General features: G+C 35.9%; 1 protein-coding gene across 13 annotated transcripts in view; it reads right to left on the bottom strand.

The window, feature by feature from the left end:
• MPDZ (multiple PDZ domain crumbs cell polarity complex component) overlaps positions 1–19,701 on the bottom strand; it is a 182,876-nt gene that overhangs the window by 150,197 nt on the left and 12,978 nt on the right. For 11 of the 13 annotated variants that reach the window (XM_037018619.2, XM_037018626.2, XM_037018625.2 and 8 more), the window contains exons 2-3: positions 7,163–7,236; positions 4,918–5,084 (exon numbers count right to left, since the gene is read on the bottom strand). In XM_037018619.2, the coding sequence (XP_036874514.2) occupies positions 4,918–5,084; positions 7,163–7,178 (183 nt within the window). In that variant the 5' untranslated portion in view covers positions 7,179–7,236. Of the gene's footprint in view, positions 1–3,516; positions 3,615–4,917; positions 5,085–7,162; positions 7,237–19,701 lie in introns of those variants that run through there. The other 2 variants (XM_073228515.1, XM_073228514.1) reach the window with 2 other exon arrangements.

Below are 19,701 nucleotides of genomic sequence, written 5' to 3'. Positions count from 1 at the left end.
TGGCCTTGGACATTTCAACACATGGATCAGCGATGGCTGGCTTTTCTGGCACTGTGGGGAAAAGGCCTGGAAGCTGGCCTTCTGTGTATTCCTGTAATAACAGCAATTGGCCCCCGACAATCACAGTTATTTGCTTCTATGGTCTTTGTGTCCTGGATGTGCCCCATGGCTGCAGCTGCCATGTGATGGCTGGAATGGATGAGCTTTGAACTTAATCTGCATGGGACTTTGAACCTATCCTCTGGCTTGAGAATTATGATTGTGTTGGTGTTGTCAAGAAAATAATGTTTAAAGAGAGGCCTGACTTTGTCTAATGTTTGGTAAAAGTTTTGTGAGCAATCTAGCATGATTGTTAGGAATGAGTAAACAAGTGTAGAATCTTATTTTTGTGCTTAGTGAGAGATTGTGCTGTAAAGTAAATTTACTTAAGCTGCATAGGCTGAATCCTCTGGCTTGAGAATTATCAAGATTTTATTGCTGTTGCTATTGCATGTTACTAGATTGGTCGGAAGAGGGGGATCAAGTAAATTGTAAGGTGAGATTTCTGAAGGGGTGGACTGTGAGTAAAATTGAAACATTTTCAGAATTTCTCAACTGGCTTTGGTGCATCTGCATATCAACAGATGTTCAGAGATATAAACAAGTAGGCTTTAGCGCATTTGCATCTTCCCTCAGGGGTGGAGAAGTTCATCTCCATATCAATGGGTAATTACCTGGGTAACAGAGGGCTTTTCTGTACCTGAGAGGTGAGGGGAAGGGCTGGTGTTGTGGCTGCTTGAGCAGGAGAGACAGATTGGCCGGACTGTAGTTTTGTAAGCAATAAACGGGTTTTAAACTTTATTTCTCCCATTGACTGATCTTGGTTTTTAGAGGTATTTTGTCCCAGGATTTCCTTTCCCCAGACATACACATGGAAATATAAAACCAAAATTTTGTAACATGAAGACTGTATTTCAAGAATAAAAATGAAAAACAGAGACCTAATTATTCTAATCAACATTGAACAGTAATTTCCAACCTGATTGTGCTAAGTTAGCATCTCCCCAACTATTTTAAGAGATATTATAAAATTTCCAAAGAAAAACTAAGAAAAATATGGCTAAATTATGTGTATACATACATTCTACATATAGATGATATGTATATACATGAGCACTTTTATGGGAGCAAACTGAAAGAACTAGAAGACTGGAAATATCAGACAAGAAAAAGAACCAAAAAATGACACAGGGTCACACACCAAAAAGGCTGGAAATCACTGACAATGTGAAGCTGCAAGAATATTCTGTGCCCTGAGGCTTGTCTCCAAAATTATCATGGTTTTTTTAAAATTTGAATTATACACCATTTCTTCAATCTTAGAATTAGTCTTTGTTGCCATAGATTTTTAAAAAATCTTTGCAATGTCAATTTTTAAGTACTGGTCTTAAATTTCTTTTGAAATTAACCATTTTAATTCACTGTTTTCTTACAAATAACTCAGGGCAAAAAGACATTTACTTTAGTGCCTGTAGTCAACTGATAAAGCAAGGCAATTAATTAATCAGGAAAGTAACATCCACCTATACTGTATTGGAGAAACCTCACAGAATAAATATGCAAATCCAATATCCTCATGGCTGACAAGTTTCTATTATTAAACTGCTAACATGTTTATTTCCCCCACAATAGCTGAATTTTTGTCATGAGTATGCATTGAGCCCTGCAGTTATCAGCTGTGATGACTAGGTGACAGTGAGGACACTACTTGTAAGTCTGCATTTGACAGATCACTAACACAGGAACAGTTCTTTTTTCTTTCCTCTTCACTTAAACAAGAATCGTGCAACAGGAAATGAAATGGTGTTATTAGGGATTATTCAGGTTTAATAGCACACAGCCTTTTCACTGGCGGTTAGAACAATACACAACGTGGCAGAGTTAAACAGAGGCATCAATTATACCCTCAGACCTGTTAATATTTTTTACAATATTTAAATAGCATATCCCTTTAGGGAATGGCTTTTTTGGCCTCTCAGTTACACACCTGTCAAGTGTTTAATCTGCAAAAAGGAAACAGTTTGATTTCTAAGGGCAGTCTTAATATTGAAGGAGCAAATTGGGAAAATTAGACAGTATTGAATAAAAGTAATGAGAAGGATCTCAGGGAAAAAAATAGTTGGCATAATTCAACATGGCATGTCAGCATCTGTCATTAAAGCTGCAGCATGATCATGTTCTGCAATATGCAGCACACACCTCAGGCATTTCAATTACTCACTCCTCTCACTTTCAAAAAGACAGGAGAATGATGGTGGAAGAAAACTTACAGGAGTCAAGTTTTCCAGTAATACTAAAAAATGATGGAGATGGTAACTTGCACATTTCATGCCTATAAAATTATACATATGAAAACATAATTTAGGTAAAAGGTAGTAAATAAAAGCTAGTCATTGATCAGATTTGTGTAGCTACTGGTTTAAAAGCACAAAACAAATTTCATTCTTCAAGAGCTTTAATCAAATATTAAATTATAAATATTAATAAGTTAGCAGTTGCTAAACTACATAGAAATTTAATTCTAACAAAATAAAGCCTAGTATATTTATGTTTAAACTTTAAACAGAAATTACAAATTTTTGAAATTTTACTCTTGACTCATACAAGAAAAAAACTTGTTCAATAAACAAATGAAACATGAAATAGAATTGGTAAAGAATAGACACTAAAGTGAAGATTCATGAGAACTGTGAGAAATTATCAATGGTTTTAACAAAAATTAAACTCCTAGCATCTAGGGACCAAATTTCTAACTTTGCAGGGTGGGGTGGAAATGATGTCAGACAGGCTGCTACAGAATAAAAAGGGGAAAGCACTGTGCCTTGAGAGCCAAGAAAACCGAGTTCTAATTCTGACTCTACAGTTATAAACAAGTCACTAGACCTCTCTAAGTTGTTTGTAGTAAGCAGGGTATAGGCCAGCTGGTTTCTTTGGTCCCTTTTAGCATTCGAACTGGTGACCAATGAACCACAAGTTGAAAGGCATATAAGACATGCCTACAGAATTCACAAAATATCACACCATACTTAGTTTTGAAATATATCAGCATCTATCATTGATACAAGAGCAATATCACACTGTACTTAGTCATAGACTATGTGGCTGATAATGTTATGCTGAACAGATTTCCAAGATGGTTTCAGCTGAATCATGCGGAACCCAGTTTTAGAGCCCATATCCTACTTCCATTCAAAAATGGTAAAACAAGCTCAACCACAATTAGGCCTACTTCTCCTCTCCTTTCAGCAGACATGTTAAGTACAAATGCTGTTCCCTTTATACAAAGCTTTAAACACAATGTCATATCATCTATGATATGCAGCAACAACCATTACAAAAATAACTAGGGGGGAAAAGCCACAATGAATCTCAATGTCTTGAAGTTTGGATGTTTAAATGCTTCATTAACTACTCATTAACACATATATATTTCAACAGTTATTTCACTGGACTAGAAGTATTTCCAAACATACTTACTAGTACTTTCTTTTTCAACTTTTCTTTTCATTCTAATCATATTTTCACGTAATACAATTAGGGGAGAAGACATCTGTCCAACTTCTTCCTCACACTCTCTGAAAATCCAGATAATTTTCCACATCATAGTAATATTAAATTCAAGATATTGAATATAATTATATTCAAGATATTGCTTTCTCTAAAAGCTTACCAATCCATTAAACAATGAGTACCTAAAACTAGTATTTCAATAACTTTAAAGAGGACAAACACAACTGATAGATAACAAAAACATTTTCTTAATTCACGATCATGACTTTTAAAATCACTAAGTAGAAATTTGCTAGAAGAAAAATATTTTTAAAGATTCTTCTGGATTTATTTCATTTTTTTTTTTTGCTACCAAAACATCTAGATCAAGAAGTTACATGACATTAAGCAAATTCCTTCTCTATTGCTACTATTCATTCCTTTTGCATTTGGCACATTTTTTTCTCAATTGGAGCTGTTCTTTCACTGAATTAGGACACTAGTCTTCAAGTTTCATTTTTAACCTTTTAAGGAAGAATATTTGCTAGCAAGTCATCCGTATTGATTAAATTAATGGTAAAACATTAGAATGAGAATTAACTTGGAGAGAAGGCATAATAAGAGTGGCTTCAAACCTTATGAAGATAACACCTATTTTTAAAATATTTTTTTTCAAAAACTTGAGAAATGGTGACTAAATTAAGTAGGTTCAAAGAACATCTAACTTCAGTTTTCAGTCTGTCATTGTGATATGTTTCATTTTAATATAAATGCTAGGACATTTTAATGCTCATAATTTTTACAGCAAAAAAATACTGTTACATTTAGAAGTTCTAATGTTTATCACCATCTGATGCTGTCATTGGAAGCAATTGCTACTTACACCCTTTTAAGAAGTGAGAATTGCAATTCCTCTAACTGGTGACAATGTAATTATTCCCTTTACTGTCAAAATAGAGGTGATTTCCCTTCCTCACACACATGATTACACATGCAAATCCATACTTATCTGAATTCTCATAAGTATACTGATGTCTGAATCTGAATGAGCAGTATCACATGAACAATAAGCCTTAGTAATGATAGAAACCACGTCTACAACCATCCATCCTAACCATATTTTTATGATCCCCTTCTCCTGCAGGGCCTCATTCCTCAGCATACACCCAGCTTTCAACACAATGTCACATCATCTATGATACACAGCGACAACCATTACAAAAATAACTAGGGGGAAAAGCCACAGTGAATCTCAATGTCTTGTTTGGATGTTTAAATGCTTCATTAACTATTCATTAACACATACAAAAATCAGCCTTTCAGAAAAACACAAGACTTTCACAGATCTATGCCATGCTGTGAACACCTGCTTTGGGCAAATCATCTTACCTGGTCTTTCAGCTGCTGTACAGAAGTCTGAAGGTTCAGAATCTGACTGAAGAGTGGGCTCTGCAAGACTGACTTGAGAAGGTTCAGTTTGTCTTCATTTGCTACATCCCCACGTTCTCGCAGCTTTGCCTGCAAGCGCTCTGCTGCTTGCAGGGCCCGATTTTTGTCTACACCAAAGAGCAACATTAGTCAGTAACAGGATTCAAAAGACATACATTAAACCATGCTTACAGAAATCCTGAAACTATTCCTTTGGACAGTACAATATTGACTCAGGAGAAAAAAAGGATTGTAATATGTCAACATAAATATGTCCTTCAAACCTTGAAGTCTCCGGTAAGAAAGTTTGTTTAAAAGCAAGGAACTGCTTATAGAATTTGCTACATGCAACTAATTATAAAGAACAGAAACGAATTCAAATGAAGCATATCTGAATTACAATGCCAGCTATTTCAACTCTTTTACAAAAATCATTGAAAACCGAACACTGATCTTGCAAATTCTGGTATTTTCAGTTTTTAGGTAAGTATTATTTACATATAAGAAAAATTAGAAATATAACTCACTAATAAGTGGACGTTTATAATGTCATTGATAAGTAGTAACATCTAAAACATGACAATATCATATATTCAGGGGCAAAGAATTCACTTAGGAACTTATTTGAAAAAACATCACAGTTATGTATAGCCCTTCAAAACAATAACGTTTAATATTTTAAATGTCTTTCCCCAAAATTAAATAGCATATTTACATATGCAGAAAACCAATACAATTCAAGTATTTATTGATTACCTTATAGATCAGGCACAAAGTTGAAAAAGTATTTTGAAGAACTGTGTCCCTAACAATCCTGGCATTTTACGTGCATGCTTCCACCTGACAGCAAGTTTCCACCATAAATAATAATATCTCCCTAACACATGTACACACACATTCTCTCTCTCTCTTTCTCATTTATAACTCAAAAAAAATTTTTTTAACCAGAAACTTTCTGGTGTTTTCAATAGCACCAAACATGGAATTACAAAGAAATGGAGAAATTAAAACATGAATTTCTGTTGATCATTAATTCACACACACTCACACACAAATTTCAATGAACAATATTATGCAGAATGTTAAAAGCAAATAATGATAAAAATATGCATGAGAATTTTATTCTGGTTCTTATTTCCCATTATATCTCAGAATACAAATCTAGCATTAATTCCCATGTCAATTCTTGGGAGGTGTACATCTCAGTAATAACTTACAAAATAAAGATTAGAAGATAATGGTTTAAATAATTCTGTTTCCCCTCTGTTGTCTGCTTTCTTAGGAGAAACATTCCTGTGTGGATGAGTCTTTATGTGTGACTTTAGCATAAAATTGGTGATGAAGGAAATGTACATGTATGCATTTTCATTAGTGGCATGGTACCAGAAACAAAGTCATAGCAATAATCTCCACTATTACAAAAATAGATCCTCCTATTCCTGCCACCCACTCTTACCCTACACCCTCAAATCCTCCAAGTGTCAAAGAACCAGCCACCATCATCAAGGCGCTAGAGTAAAACCCAGGTATTTTCCAATAATCATACCCAATAGTTCCCTGGGACATCAGGTGAGGGACAATGAGGGACTGGGGGCACCGTACCTGATACATCTGAAACTAGTTCTACAAACTGACTTCTCTAAAACTAAAGAACACTGTGAAAAAAAGGTTATCGCGTAGCCTAGGAAATTTGGAGATTTCAACCTAAATTATCTCATGTAGAAATTAAACTGCCTTAAATCATCACCGAAGTTTGTCAGCCTAAGCGTTGTTACCTTTATCAACTTAAAAGCAAAGATCAGTAGTATTTCACCTGCCCAAATAAAGTTAAAAGGTAAGACATAGGCAATGATGATCTTTCAGTATTAAATATACAGTTTAGCTTTCTGGTTTATCCAGAAACACGTACTAACCAGAATTGGGTCCGTAAACTGGAATTGGGTTTATATTAAGCTTTACTAAAACCATAATTGGTAGAACACTTCATATGCTTTTAACTTTTGCTTATAAATGATATGTTTATTAACACTTCAGATGAAACCATCCAAATATAGAAACCCATTACACTAGTGTAATGCTAGTAGATAAAAATTTTAAAACTAAGTTACTATAGACAAAATCCTGCTAAGTAGATAATATACTTCAAAGACCCCACTGGAAGGAGTTTTAATTCTTATAAAAGTAGTCAGGAAAGAATAGGTCTTACCTATAGTTTCTAACATTTTTTTCAAGTCCAGTTTCTTCTCTACAATGATTATAAACAGCAACTAAAATGGAACTCTGGGGAGAAAACAAATAAAATGGAATGGTTGTGCTTTATCAGAACTTTAAAATTACACTATAAAACTATATACTCTAAAAAGCATTTGATACCACTATAATTCCTTTAACCATTAAAATATTGTCAATTTAACTTAAGATACTTTGCTGTATAGGCAAAAAAAAAGTAATTTTAGTATTTATTCACAAATCTCTTATATTTGCAAGTAATAATTATATACATAAAAAGGTAGAAGGCATAACACATGTTTTAAATAACTTGGTAGACATATCTAAAATATTTCCTTAAGAGCTTCTTAACACAGATCACTATAATCTTTAATTCACTTACAGATCCTTACCCATAGAGTAAGGGAATAATTACTTGACTGAGCATGAAAAATTCTGTGGGTTAAAAAAAAAAATTAAAAAGTATAAAGTAGAAGATGTATCCTGCCCTTGAATGCTCATTCTTAACTAGGGAGACAATAGACACATAAGTTAGAGCTTAACTGTGACACTCAAGCAGTACCTGAATCACTGGAAGACAATAAATACATTAAATCATGGATAAAAACTGAGTAGAAGAGATGAAAGGAAGGTTTTTCAAAGGTTTTCAACAGCCTCCTGGATATAATGTTCTCTTCTTTCTCATTCAAAGAAACCTCCTGTACTCCTTCAACTCACACAGATCTCATCTTTCTCTAAAAGAACTCAGCCAAACACTAATAAAAGTGCTAGATACAGCTCTCCAATGACAATGTCCATGTCACTAACCCATCTTAAATCTTGGCTGTCCAACAATTCTGAACAAGTGTCTCCCTAGTTACACCTATCGTTTGCCTTCCAAAACCCTGAGTCATCAGAGAGTCAGTCATTCATTCTTCCAACGGAGAAAGGAATCTACAATCAGACATCCTCACTTTTCATCTGGAAGATGAGCCTGGAGATTACTGTGGGAAGGAACAAGTTGCCCCCTGTTATCTCTTTAAGAGAAAATGCATTTAGGAAAAAAGGAAATACATGATGTATCTAAACAGATGCATAGAGCATCAATGCCTGCAATTAGCTCTGTGAATAACAGAGAACAGTTCTTACTGACTTTCCTTACCCCAATTTAGAATATACTATTTAAAACATCAATCCCATTTCAAATACTGAAATAGCTCAACTACTGGCACCTATTTTAGAAAGCACCCTGGTGTCAAGAAAAGAGGACACTGGCTCTAACCTGGATTTGAAACCTAAATAGTGTTGTGGCCTTGAGCAAGGGGCCTATCATCTGAACCTTAGTTGTCTATAAAACAAAGTTACTCATTGGGTATATTATGATAAATGAGATCAAATATACCAACTTGTAGCTGACAGCAGAACTATAAAATTTATATTCAGTATTAACACTGAGCCCACACAGATGAGCATTTCAATGCCAAGCATTGCATAGTTTCATGGGGAAAAATACAGGAAGATATTAAAAATAAACCAGGCATTTTTTTATTCTTATTTACAAGGAGATCTTAGTATTCCTTCATAAAATAGCATATTATTAGGTGCCCCCTTCAGAACATTACTAACTCCTACCATCTTTCTATGTTGACAGATAGTAACTGCACGAGTGGGGTAAGGATTTAATAATATGGGTAACTGTTGAACCACTGTGCTGTATACTTGACACTAATATAACATTTTTATTATTACTCAATTTAAAAAAATTATTAACATGTGACATTTAACAAATAAAAGTAAAAATACTACAATATAAGGAAGCCCAGGTCTACAAAGGTATATTTAATTAAACCACCCAGGAGGAAAGATAGCAACACAAGAGCATGGACTAGGGAATCTGATGATCTGAATTGAATTTTCAACTTGACCACTTACTACCTTCATGACCTTGTTAAATTACTTACCTTTTCTACATTGGAAATGGTTTGGAAAGGATACATGAGTGTTTGGTATGTACAAGTAAGATTTAGTTCCACCCTCTTTCCCCTGCGACAAATCAACTCAGAAGGACAGACAGTATTCATGATGTACAGGGGGAGACAGCGAGGCCCACCAATTTATAAGGCTGCAGAGAAAGTACAAAGCAAGCAGTTCCCAACTGAGAAAAACACTGTTGCCCAAAAGTTCACCTACAAGTGGAAATAGAATTACTTTCATTTTTCCCCCAGAGAAACTCTTATCATAAAGGTTTAAAAAAAAAGCTCAATTCAGCTGCAAGTCACTGAGATTAGCTCCCCAATGAGATTGCCACTCCTGTGGATTTCAGTAATAAAGAATTCGTTTTACAGTTTCTCTTCTCTGCTCTGATCTCCCTAAAATAAATATGCGGCTTTTCCGAGGTTTTCTGTTTCACAGTTAGTAGCCATGATAAAGAGACAAGAGATTAAAAGAAAAAAATTATCCCTTTCCATGCCCTATACCTCTATGCCAAGGATTCAGTTCTAAGTATAAAGAAATTCATTTTACTCAAACAAGTTTTGATATGGAGAGAAGGAGTCCACTGCCATCAAACAGAGGTGAATTCTCCTTTTCATCCACCATTGCCCTTCCCTCTTGACCCATCTCAAAACTATTCAGAAATAGAAGGGTACTTGGGTGATAGATAACGGTGGGTCATGGTCAGGGGTAAGATTTAAAGAATACATGTAAGAGAATGTAAAGTTCTTAGAGTTTTTCTGGGTAATTCATGCTAGCCATGAGAGTGATGAATCAGACAAGCGGTAGAGAGAGGAAATGAGATGGTGACACACTAACAAGGAGATAAACACTAACGCTGGGGCAGAAGCAGTGTAACAGCAGCAAACACACAAAACCTACTATGTGCTGGGCACTGTTCAAAGCATGTTATCCAATTTAGCCCTTCAATCTTCACACGATGCACTCACTTTACAAATGAGGAAACTGAGACACAGAAGGGTTAAATAACTTGCCCAGGTCATACCACTAGTAAGTGATGGAGCCAGGATTGAACCCAGGCAGTTTCACTCCAGAGTCAATTAACAAGTTAACTTCTACAATGTGCTGCCTCTCAATAGGAAGATTCACCTTGTCGTTATCTTCCCTCTTTCCCAGTTCAAAATTGTATAGACCTTGCCCTACACAGGAAGAAACCAAAGGAAGAAACAGGGACCCAAAGTGAATGAAGTCTGAAATGGTCCTTACAATCCACACACACAAAAATGTCAACAACTCAGAATTATTTTTAGAAACTGTGGGTAGGTATATCCAAAAAAAAATCAGTAATACTTACAATTTATACAATGTTCATATGCTTAAATAAATCACTTTTTAAAATCCCAGATTTTAAGCAAAATCCCCAAGGAAAAATAAGCCTTCTTATAATAATATTCAAAGTACATTAAAAAACATGGCTGTTATATTTCAAGGCACTAAATCCCTCAACACAATGGGAATAGCATATTCAAACAGTATAGAAAATACTACCTAGTGTACAGTAGCTCCTTTAGCTACTGTTCATGTATTCTGCTTGAAACCATATCACTGTTTAGTTATAACTGAACCTGTCTGTCTCAGTAGCCATGGCATTCCCAACTACAAGGGAATATCAATAATGTCTCAATGAATTCAGTACCTATGAGGCACAAAAATGCCAGGCAAGGTCACTTTACACATATTATATCATGGAAGCAGGAACCCTGACCATCTTGCTCTCTACAATATCCTCCACTGCCTAGCATATAATTCTGTCCATTTTCCAGATATGACAACAGAGGAAAGCAGAGGTTGACATCTTACAGCCCAACAGCAATTAATCCAGCAAACTTTGATTTGAATCCAACTCTGCCTGATTTCAAAGCCCACACACTAATCTCATATTCCACACTGTCTGCAAAAATCATTTGGTGGAAATGCATGGTTAAATGGAAAAAGAATGTGCTAGACAATGTATTCAGTTACTAGTATTTGTATAAAAGGAAAGGAGGAAAAATGTCAATCTGAATAAAATCGATATGTATATATTTATAAAAGCATGGACTGTTTCTGCAAGCCTTCCAAAGGCACTAATGGTGGGATGTGGGGGCTGGAGGACACTAAGAGAAACTAATTTTGCATGGCCTTTCTTTCATTTTTAAAAATTTTGTTCCAATATAAGGTTTCCAGAGTTAGCAAATAAAAATACATGGTAGTTAAATTTGAATACCAGAGAAATGAATATTTTTTTAGTATAAGTATATCCCATGCAATACTTGGGACATACTTACACTAAACACTAATTTTTTATCTGAAATTTAAATTGAACTGAGCAATCATGATTTTCTCTAACAACTCTACTTATGTATAAACAAGCTTAGAAAAATATTAAATTGAAAAAATCATTTTTAATTTAAAGCCTTTATGCTTTTTGCAAAACTTCAATGACAGAGTTGTCAAATTCTTTATAAATCCTTAAAGATTTTTAGCCATGATCATATGATTCTACAACAACTGGTTGATAACACTAGTTTCAGCAGGGGATAAAAATCAAACAGATTTGGTTTTATTTAGAAACAGAAACTGAATGACTAATCATTTTACTTTTCAACAAGTTTTACTGGTAATATGTAGACACAGCTTGTATGTAGTAGAATCAGTGCTTCAAACATAAAATGAATCATTCTGTCCAATGCAGATTATATGGCAACTAACAAGTGAAAATGTTTTATGCTAAAAATAACTCTACTAAGAGAAACTGACTCAAATGCATAGAATTTTCTAATTATCTTAAACAATTCTAACTGGAAAATGAGTACAACTTTAAAAGAGCTTGATGCTATGGTTTTTGGCTTGTCACAGTTGCTCAGCATCTATTGTTCATTTAAATTTAACATTTGTGTCATAGCTGCCTTACCACTACCTGAATTTAGCAAACAGATGCAAAACTGTAGTCATTTGAAGGTAGTCTGGCATAAAGTTAATTGGCTATGACAGTAAAACTTACACATTCAGTCATAATTCATATTCAAGGGCAACATTACTGAACTATAGCTCCAAAAGCATAGCAATGTCACATTACCCACCAACATCACGCAGTCATCCAACAGAAAACACTCAGCCTCTCCCTAGCATCTGTTCTTTTGAACTTCTCCCTCATTTCCATAGGTTTGGTCAAAATAAGCATTCACGTACAAAATTTCTGTTTTCGAGTTGGCATTTATGAATCTTTCCAAAATCTTTTAATAATAATAGAATTAATTAATTCTAGTTTGTGCCCCAGAATCAAAGAATATCAAGTATCAAAGAATCCTGCCTTTACAACATATTTCACATACTGATTGATAGTCTTGCCTCTCCTTTATAAAACAGAAGGATAAATTACTTCTGAAGTGAAAATGATGAGGGTGTCACGGGGTTAGAATAGAACTCAAACGATGCTATTTACTGATTGGTTACACTCAGGGCATCTACATGACTGGCATGTTGTTTGTTGATAATATTAGAAAAATGAGGACACAGTCTAGGAACTCATGGACCAAGTGAATGGAATCAAAAACAAACAGACACTTAAAATTCAGGAAGACAAGAGAGACACCAAACCCAAACTGAAGAGAAAAGAAAAGCTTCCTGGAGTCAAAGACTCTCATAGAGTCTAAAGAACAGGTAGGAGTCAGTCGGGGGGAAGGAGTGGAGCGAGGCAAGAGAGAAGCCCACACAGAGGCACGAGCTCTGAGCACCTTCTCAACAAGTAGTTTCTTATACCTGGATTGGGGATGGAAGTAAAGGAAAGGGAGACATAAAGAGGCTAGAGATGTGGGGACAGGCTAAATTACTCAAGACTCTGCATACCATTCTCAAAGAGTTTTGGTACTTAATTTTAAAGTTTATCTTGGTACAGTGAATGAAATGGTCAAACTGTTTTAGGAAGATCACTCTGGTAATGGTGTGAAGAACCTATAAAAAGCAAGAAAAACTGGAAATAAGAAGGCCAGGTAAGAGGCATTTTCAAAAATAAGGATGAAAGTGAAAAACAAATGAAAATGGGAGAAAGATTCAGGAATTAAAGAGTGCTAAGCAATAAGACCTAGTATTGTAAGGTAGATGAATCGAAAATGAATCCCTGCTTGAGTTATTGAATGGATGGTAGTACCCAATCACCAACATAAGAGAATATAAAAAGAGTAACAGGTCAGTGATGTGACTGTTCTAGAAATAATCTGTCCTGATTAAGGGTTTTAAAGGCTTAGTAATAATGCCTTATAATGCTGCTGAACTGAACCCCCCTCCCAAATTTGTATGTTGAAGCTGTAACCCTCAAATGACTGTATTTGGAAATAAGGTTTTTAGGAGATAATTAAGGTTAAATGAGGTCCTAATCCAATAGGATTGATGGTCTTTTAACACCAGGAAGAGCTATCTACTTCTATCTCTCCTTCCACCTCTCTCCCTAACCTCCTTTAACCAAGGACTAAAGAAAGGCCATGTGAGGATGCTGTGAGATGGTGGCCATCCACAAGCCAGGAAGAGTAAAGGATGAAGAGGCCAACATGGGGCACATGCAAGCCTGAATTATGACAGAACAAAACAATTCAGTTGACAGAGCCAGAAGAGCACAGCTAACATTAAGAGAGAGGTACTCCTTGGGATACCCAACAGAGCCAGTGAGAGGGAAACAGAGTAACTGGTCCCTAAGATGCACAGCCACCAATGTCCATTCTTACTGTGAACTCTACTTTACCAGAGGTAATTTGCATGAGGTTTTTTTCCATTCAAACACACTTTACTATTATAGCCTGCTTTGATATAGCATCATACTATCACACAGCAAACAAACCAATCCCCTCAAACATCCTGCTTAAGAAGTACCCTTCCTCTTTTAACTACCTCATTTGTACACTCTACTTCCTTAAAGATTTGTGGGAGCTTACAAGCAAAGTTAACTTTAACAAGAACACTGAGGTAATTAAGAATCTTCCGGGGTAGACAGTTACATCAGAAAAACAAGGCACATGGGGAAGTTTCTACTATGGCAGGTGACTAAAATACTATGAAATATTAAGTTCTGAGCAGAGCCTGAGAAAAGCCACTGGATTTTAACCAAACAAAACAAACTCACTATTGAAAAAGGAATGTGAGAATTAACAATGTCTCATTCTATAAATGAAACCACAGTAACTGTGAAAAGAGTTAAAAGTAATGAAACCCACCATTATTCCAGTCATAGGAAGACAGAAATACTTTCAACCCCAACACCACTAGAAAAACAAGCCAAATACATATGTTAAGTTTTAAGTAACACTAAAAAATAATAGAATCAGCAATTTATAAACCAGGAGGAAAAAAGACGGAACACAGGACACTCAAGCAATCTAAAATTTGGAAATAGAAAAAAGAAAGCATAGTAAACAAAAAACGCAAAAGAGGGAGACTGAAATAAATCCAGATATCCATATTTACAATAAATATGAATGGGTCAGATTTGCTTATTAAAGAGTAGACTCACAACTGAGATCTCAAAAATGAAATTGAGAACTACAGAATAAATACAGTTTGGTATCACTTATCTATATTTTTAAAATATATACAAAATATGTTACGTATAAACATGTGTATATGTACTTTCATATTTAACAATGAATTGAAAGGACACATTCTAAAATCATTCAGTCTAGTTATTTTAGAGGTAGAGAGATAGAAGTGGTAGCCTCAGATCAGAAAGAGGTCAAAAGGAGACATTAACTTTCTCAGTTTTTTAAGGAGATCATATTTTTAGAATTTTTTAGAAGTATAAATGTAAAGAGTAATTAGATTGAAATATTTATGGATAAAATAGTGAAATGTCTAATTTCCAAAAAATTGAAAAGGACAGAAGAAACAAGACTGGCCACAAGCCAATGGCTGTTAAAACTGAATAATGGGTCCCTGAGAATTCACTGTAATATATATACTATAAAATATATATATGAAGTACTTCATAATAAAAATTAGAAAAATAAAATTGGCAATAAACATGTGAAAATGTGAATATCTAACTTAGAAGGACAGAACTACAGATGAGTATTTCCTTCTTTATAACTCACAATATTTTCCAATCCTCCCTATCATCCTTCCTCAGCAAAAAAAGATTACATCTCAAGGTAAGAAATTACTTAGAATTATCATTAGTAAATGCTAACAGAAAAATAATTTCTTAAGGCTAGTTTACTTAACTCCAGCAAAATTAAAGGAAATCCTATGAAAATATTTCTTTAAAAACTAGTATCTCTTGAGGAATTTCCATTTTTACCAATAAAAACAAAACTTTATTCTGATTTTTCTGATGGCTACTCTGCTTCCAGTTTTACCAAGCCATTTCAGGTAAACACCTTAGAAGCAGACGCTTTGGGCACTGGGTTAGCCCAACCCCCCATCAGAAAGAAAGCAGCAGGGCAGATAGTGGTAAAAAAAACACTGCTCTTCTACTGTTGAAAATACACACGGAAAACCAAAATCTACCTTTGGAAATGATGGGTCAACACAAGAGAATATATAAATACAAATCTGTTTCAATTGAAAGAAAACTTATCCTTCATGTATATTCAAATGATAATGCAATATAACCAAGTCACATATCTAATACTCTAATACGGAGAAGTGGCATAGTAACCCACAATTATATAAGCATACATCAATCAAAATCATTATTTTGACCAAGAATCCACATATTCTACACAAGTTTGGTGGAAATAATATCTCACTCCTTTTCCTAGGAATTTGTTAATAGGGAAAAAAAGATTACTGAGAAGAAAATATAATATATAAGTCAGAATATTTTGTTACTTGTATTTACAGAACAATGAATTTATACTAAAACATATTTATTAAGTTTATTTTTGCTTTGAAAGCTACTTTCTTTTATTTTTAAGACTGTAAATCTGAGGTGAAGTGTTCATTGTCCTTTCAATCAGTATACATGCTCTATCCTTAATTGCAAATTCCCTAAATCACACAGATGCTAACTTTTTAAAGACATTTTACCAGATTCATATCCACTTCCAGAATTACTCACTTAAGTTATATTTTATGATGTTTTCTGAGTTGAGCTCCCTTATTTACTGCTCACACCCAACTATGAAGTCAGTTTTAGGGTTTAAGTCAAAAAACATGTAGCTCACACACAAGTGAAAGCCCACTGAGGTTTAGTTGTATAACAAACCAGTGGTGTATCTAGAACCTGGGGTTGATTCAACTATTTGAAAGGCTGAATTTTATTTTTTTTTTAATATATTAGGCAAATCTATTTATAGTCCTTGGGTCATGTCTATTTTCCTTACTCCTCCACGCTCATCCATAATTTGAAAAAAAAATCTAAAACACACACAAATTAAAGATTTCAATACCTCTCTCTGGGCACCCATTTTTACATATTTTCCACCAATAATATTCTCTTAGTACATCCCTATAGCACAAGGCCTTCCCTCAAAATTGTTAAGTCACACCAAACACACTGAAACAAGGAAAAGATTTAGATGCTTCTGAAAATGAAGATTTAAGCCTCTTCTGTTCTTTCACTCCCTAGTTAAACTCACAGGAATTTAGGTATTGGGCAGTTTGCCCCCTTTGCTACAGTGTTAGGGGCCAAGATGCAACAGCTGGGCAGATTTCCTAGACAAAACCAGGCAGAGGGATTCCTCTGAGGGCTTCCCTTGCAAGCAAAAAATGGACTGACTTCAGATTCCAAAGACAGTTAGCTGCTCGTAAAGCACTCACTCCAGCTACATAATTTTCTTGGGGAAACCTAAAATGTGCAGGAGGATTAACTTTGTGCAACAGAATTCTCAAGTGCCATTCCTACACTGGCAACAAATTCTCCAGAGAAATCACTTCAGGCTCCTGCCTCCTGCCCTTTTGCCTGCCTGGAATAAGGCAATTCTCCAGGGGGGTCCAGGCAAACTGTGTCCATGGTGCTTAGAAAAAAGCAGGGAACTCAAGACTTCCCCACGGGACCTGAAACAAGGTTGGCAGCTGCTCTGTGATAGGACTTAGTAAAGCAGGAGGAGGTAAGAGTACGGAGGATGTTTGCCATTTGTGGGCACCCTCTCAGGGACTGGAGTTTCACTGGGTTTGTGAAACCTCAACAAATGACACAGGATCAGAACAATACGTGACTTTGTCAATTGTGATTGATTCCTCAGGGGAAAGCCCTAAAGGACAGTGAAGAGTGAAACCTTTCCACTACAAACAAAATTGTGGAACTGGGAGGTGGGAGAGTAGACCAGAATGTTCCAACCGTGCTGCTTTAACTTACCTTCCTATCCAACTACCTGGAGTTCATGCTTTTCACTCAAGGTCATTTCCTAGGGCTCTTCCCCCATAACTTTTAAAATTACTTCTACCCTTTCCCTATTATTGTTCCAAATTGTTTTTCTTATGCTGGAATCTTTTCTATAAAATTATGAAGAGTGTTGTCTATCATATCGCCTACGTAGCTATCACTGAACTATAAGTACTATACAAAATCAGATTTTTTTATCCTTCCCATCAATCAGTGCCTCCCAAATTTAGTTTGTGGCTTTCATATTTCCCTTTGCTGAATTTGGAGGAATAAAGTTTTATGAACCAGTCAGAAAAGGGCAGGCTCAAATTTCTGATAGGAAATTCTCTAGGAAGAGAACAGCATATCAGAGTTTATTTATTTATTAAAAAGCATATTTAAGGTGGCTGTTTTTCTTTCCTATACTATGCATATGGTGACTAGTGGTCTGCATCCTGTTGATACGGTTACAGTTCTTTGCAGAGAAGTACCGTGCATGAACTGAGAAGGGCTCATGAAAGATCACGCTCTCTTGCTCTCCCTGAGCCCATTCTTTGCTAATACTTTCCATGGAGCGATTTAGAACCCTTAAATTCAACTGTCAGAAGAAATCAAGGCATTTATTTTTTGTAATCATTAATCCTAATAACTTCAAATATCTCATTTGAAGATATAAGAAAATTTTGTGAGCTTTTACTCTTTCCAAAATATATCTTGCTAACACCACATTTTACAGATGCAGAAGTTGGTTAAAAAAGACTACTACTAGCTTTCTCAAGATCAGGTAACTAAGACATTTAATAAGCAATCATATTTCTACAGCCATTATTATTTTGGTGTACAAAAAGTCTGTGTAATAAAATAGCAACAATTTTCTGAAAGTTTCAGCCATAAGTAATCTAATGTAGCTACAAGAGGGTGTGGAGGCAGAAGAGGAGGAGGAAGAAATAACAGGCTTAAAGCCTTAGTCAGATTGAATGTCTATTCATACTTGATTCCCTAAATATCAAACTGTAATTTTCCATGTCATTTCGCTAAGGAAGGAAAGGATGGAGGGAAGAAGAGAGGGAAAGAAAGAAGGGAAGGAAGGAAGGGAAGGGGGGAACAGAAGGGGGAAGGGAGGGGGAGAAAGGAAAGGGAGAAAGGAAAGGGGGAAGGGAGGGAAGGAAGAAGGAAGGGAAGAGGGAAGGGAAAGGGGAAGGGAGGGGGAGAAGGGAAAGGGAGAAGGGAAAGGGGGAAGGGAGGGAAGGAAGAAGGAAGGGAAGAGGGAGGGAAGGGGGAGGGGAGGGGGAGAAGGGAAAGGGGGAAGGGAGGGAAGGAAGAAGGAAGGGAAGGGGGAAGGGAAAGGGGAAGGGAGGGGGAGAAGGGAAAGGGAGAAGGGAAAGGGGGAAGGGAGGGAAGGAAGAAGGAAGGGAAGGGGGAAGGGAAGGGGGAAGGGAGGGGGAGAAGGGAAAGGGGGAAGGGAGGGAAGGAAGAAGGAAGGGAAGGGGGAAGGGAAGGGGAAGGGAGGGGGAGAAAGGAAAGGGAGAAGGGAAAGGGGGAAGGGAGGGGGAAGGGAGGGAAGGAAGAAGGATGGAAGGGAAGGGAGAGAGGGAAGGGGGAAGGGAAGGAAAGAAGGGGGGATGGGAAGGGGGAAGGTAAAGAGGGAAGGAAAGAAAGGAAAAAGGAAGGGAAGGGGTAAAGGGAGGAAGGGAAGGCACAGGAAAGGAAGGGAAGGAAGGAAGGAGGAAAAGAGAAAAAGAGAGGAATGGAAGGGAGAAATTTTATTCCTCAGGTACAAATTCACTACCAAATACTACTTCAAGAGGCAAAAGTTTCCAAATATATATTCACTGTTGGGATGTCTACAATGAAGGTTTGGTTGTAATCCACAAATTAAAGCAGTAATTTGTTATTTGGGACTTTTATAAAATGCTGTTCAATAACAAGTAGGGATAAAACTGCAAACGAATTGACTGCTATTGTATCTACTATAAAATTACATTCCAGAGAATAAAATGGTCTCCAAAAGTGAGCTTTTTAGGCAGTGAACTGGCATTTTTTTTTACTGCTTGAAATGAAACCATTTTTGAAATAGCTTTCATATATCCCTGTTTTCTCAAACAGCATATATGCTTTATACACATTCTCCTCTATTACTATCAACAGATCTTATCCAATATACCCATTTTTAACTATGAAAATTGAGACTCCGAAAAATAAAGTGCTTTCCCCTACACTGTAAGTAGGAGAGCTAACATTTAAAGCCAACC

Source organism: Manis javanica, chromosome 2 (assembly GCF_040802235.1).
Source record: "Manis javanica isolate MJ-LG chromosome 2, MJ_LKY, whole genome shotgun sequence".
NCBI classification, from domain to species: domain Eukaryota; kingdom Metazoa; phylum Chordata; class Mammalia; order Pholidota; family Manidae; genus Manis; species Manis javanica.
This window is presented reverse-complemented; position numbering and strand designations above follow the sequence as displayed.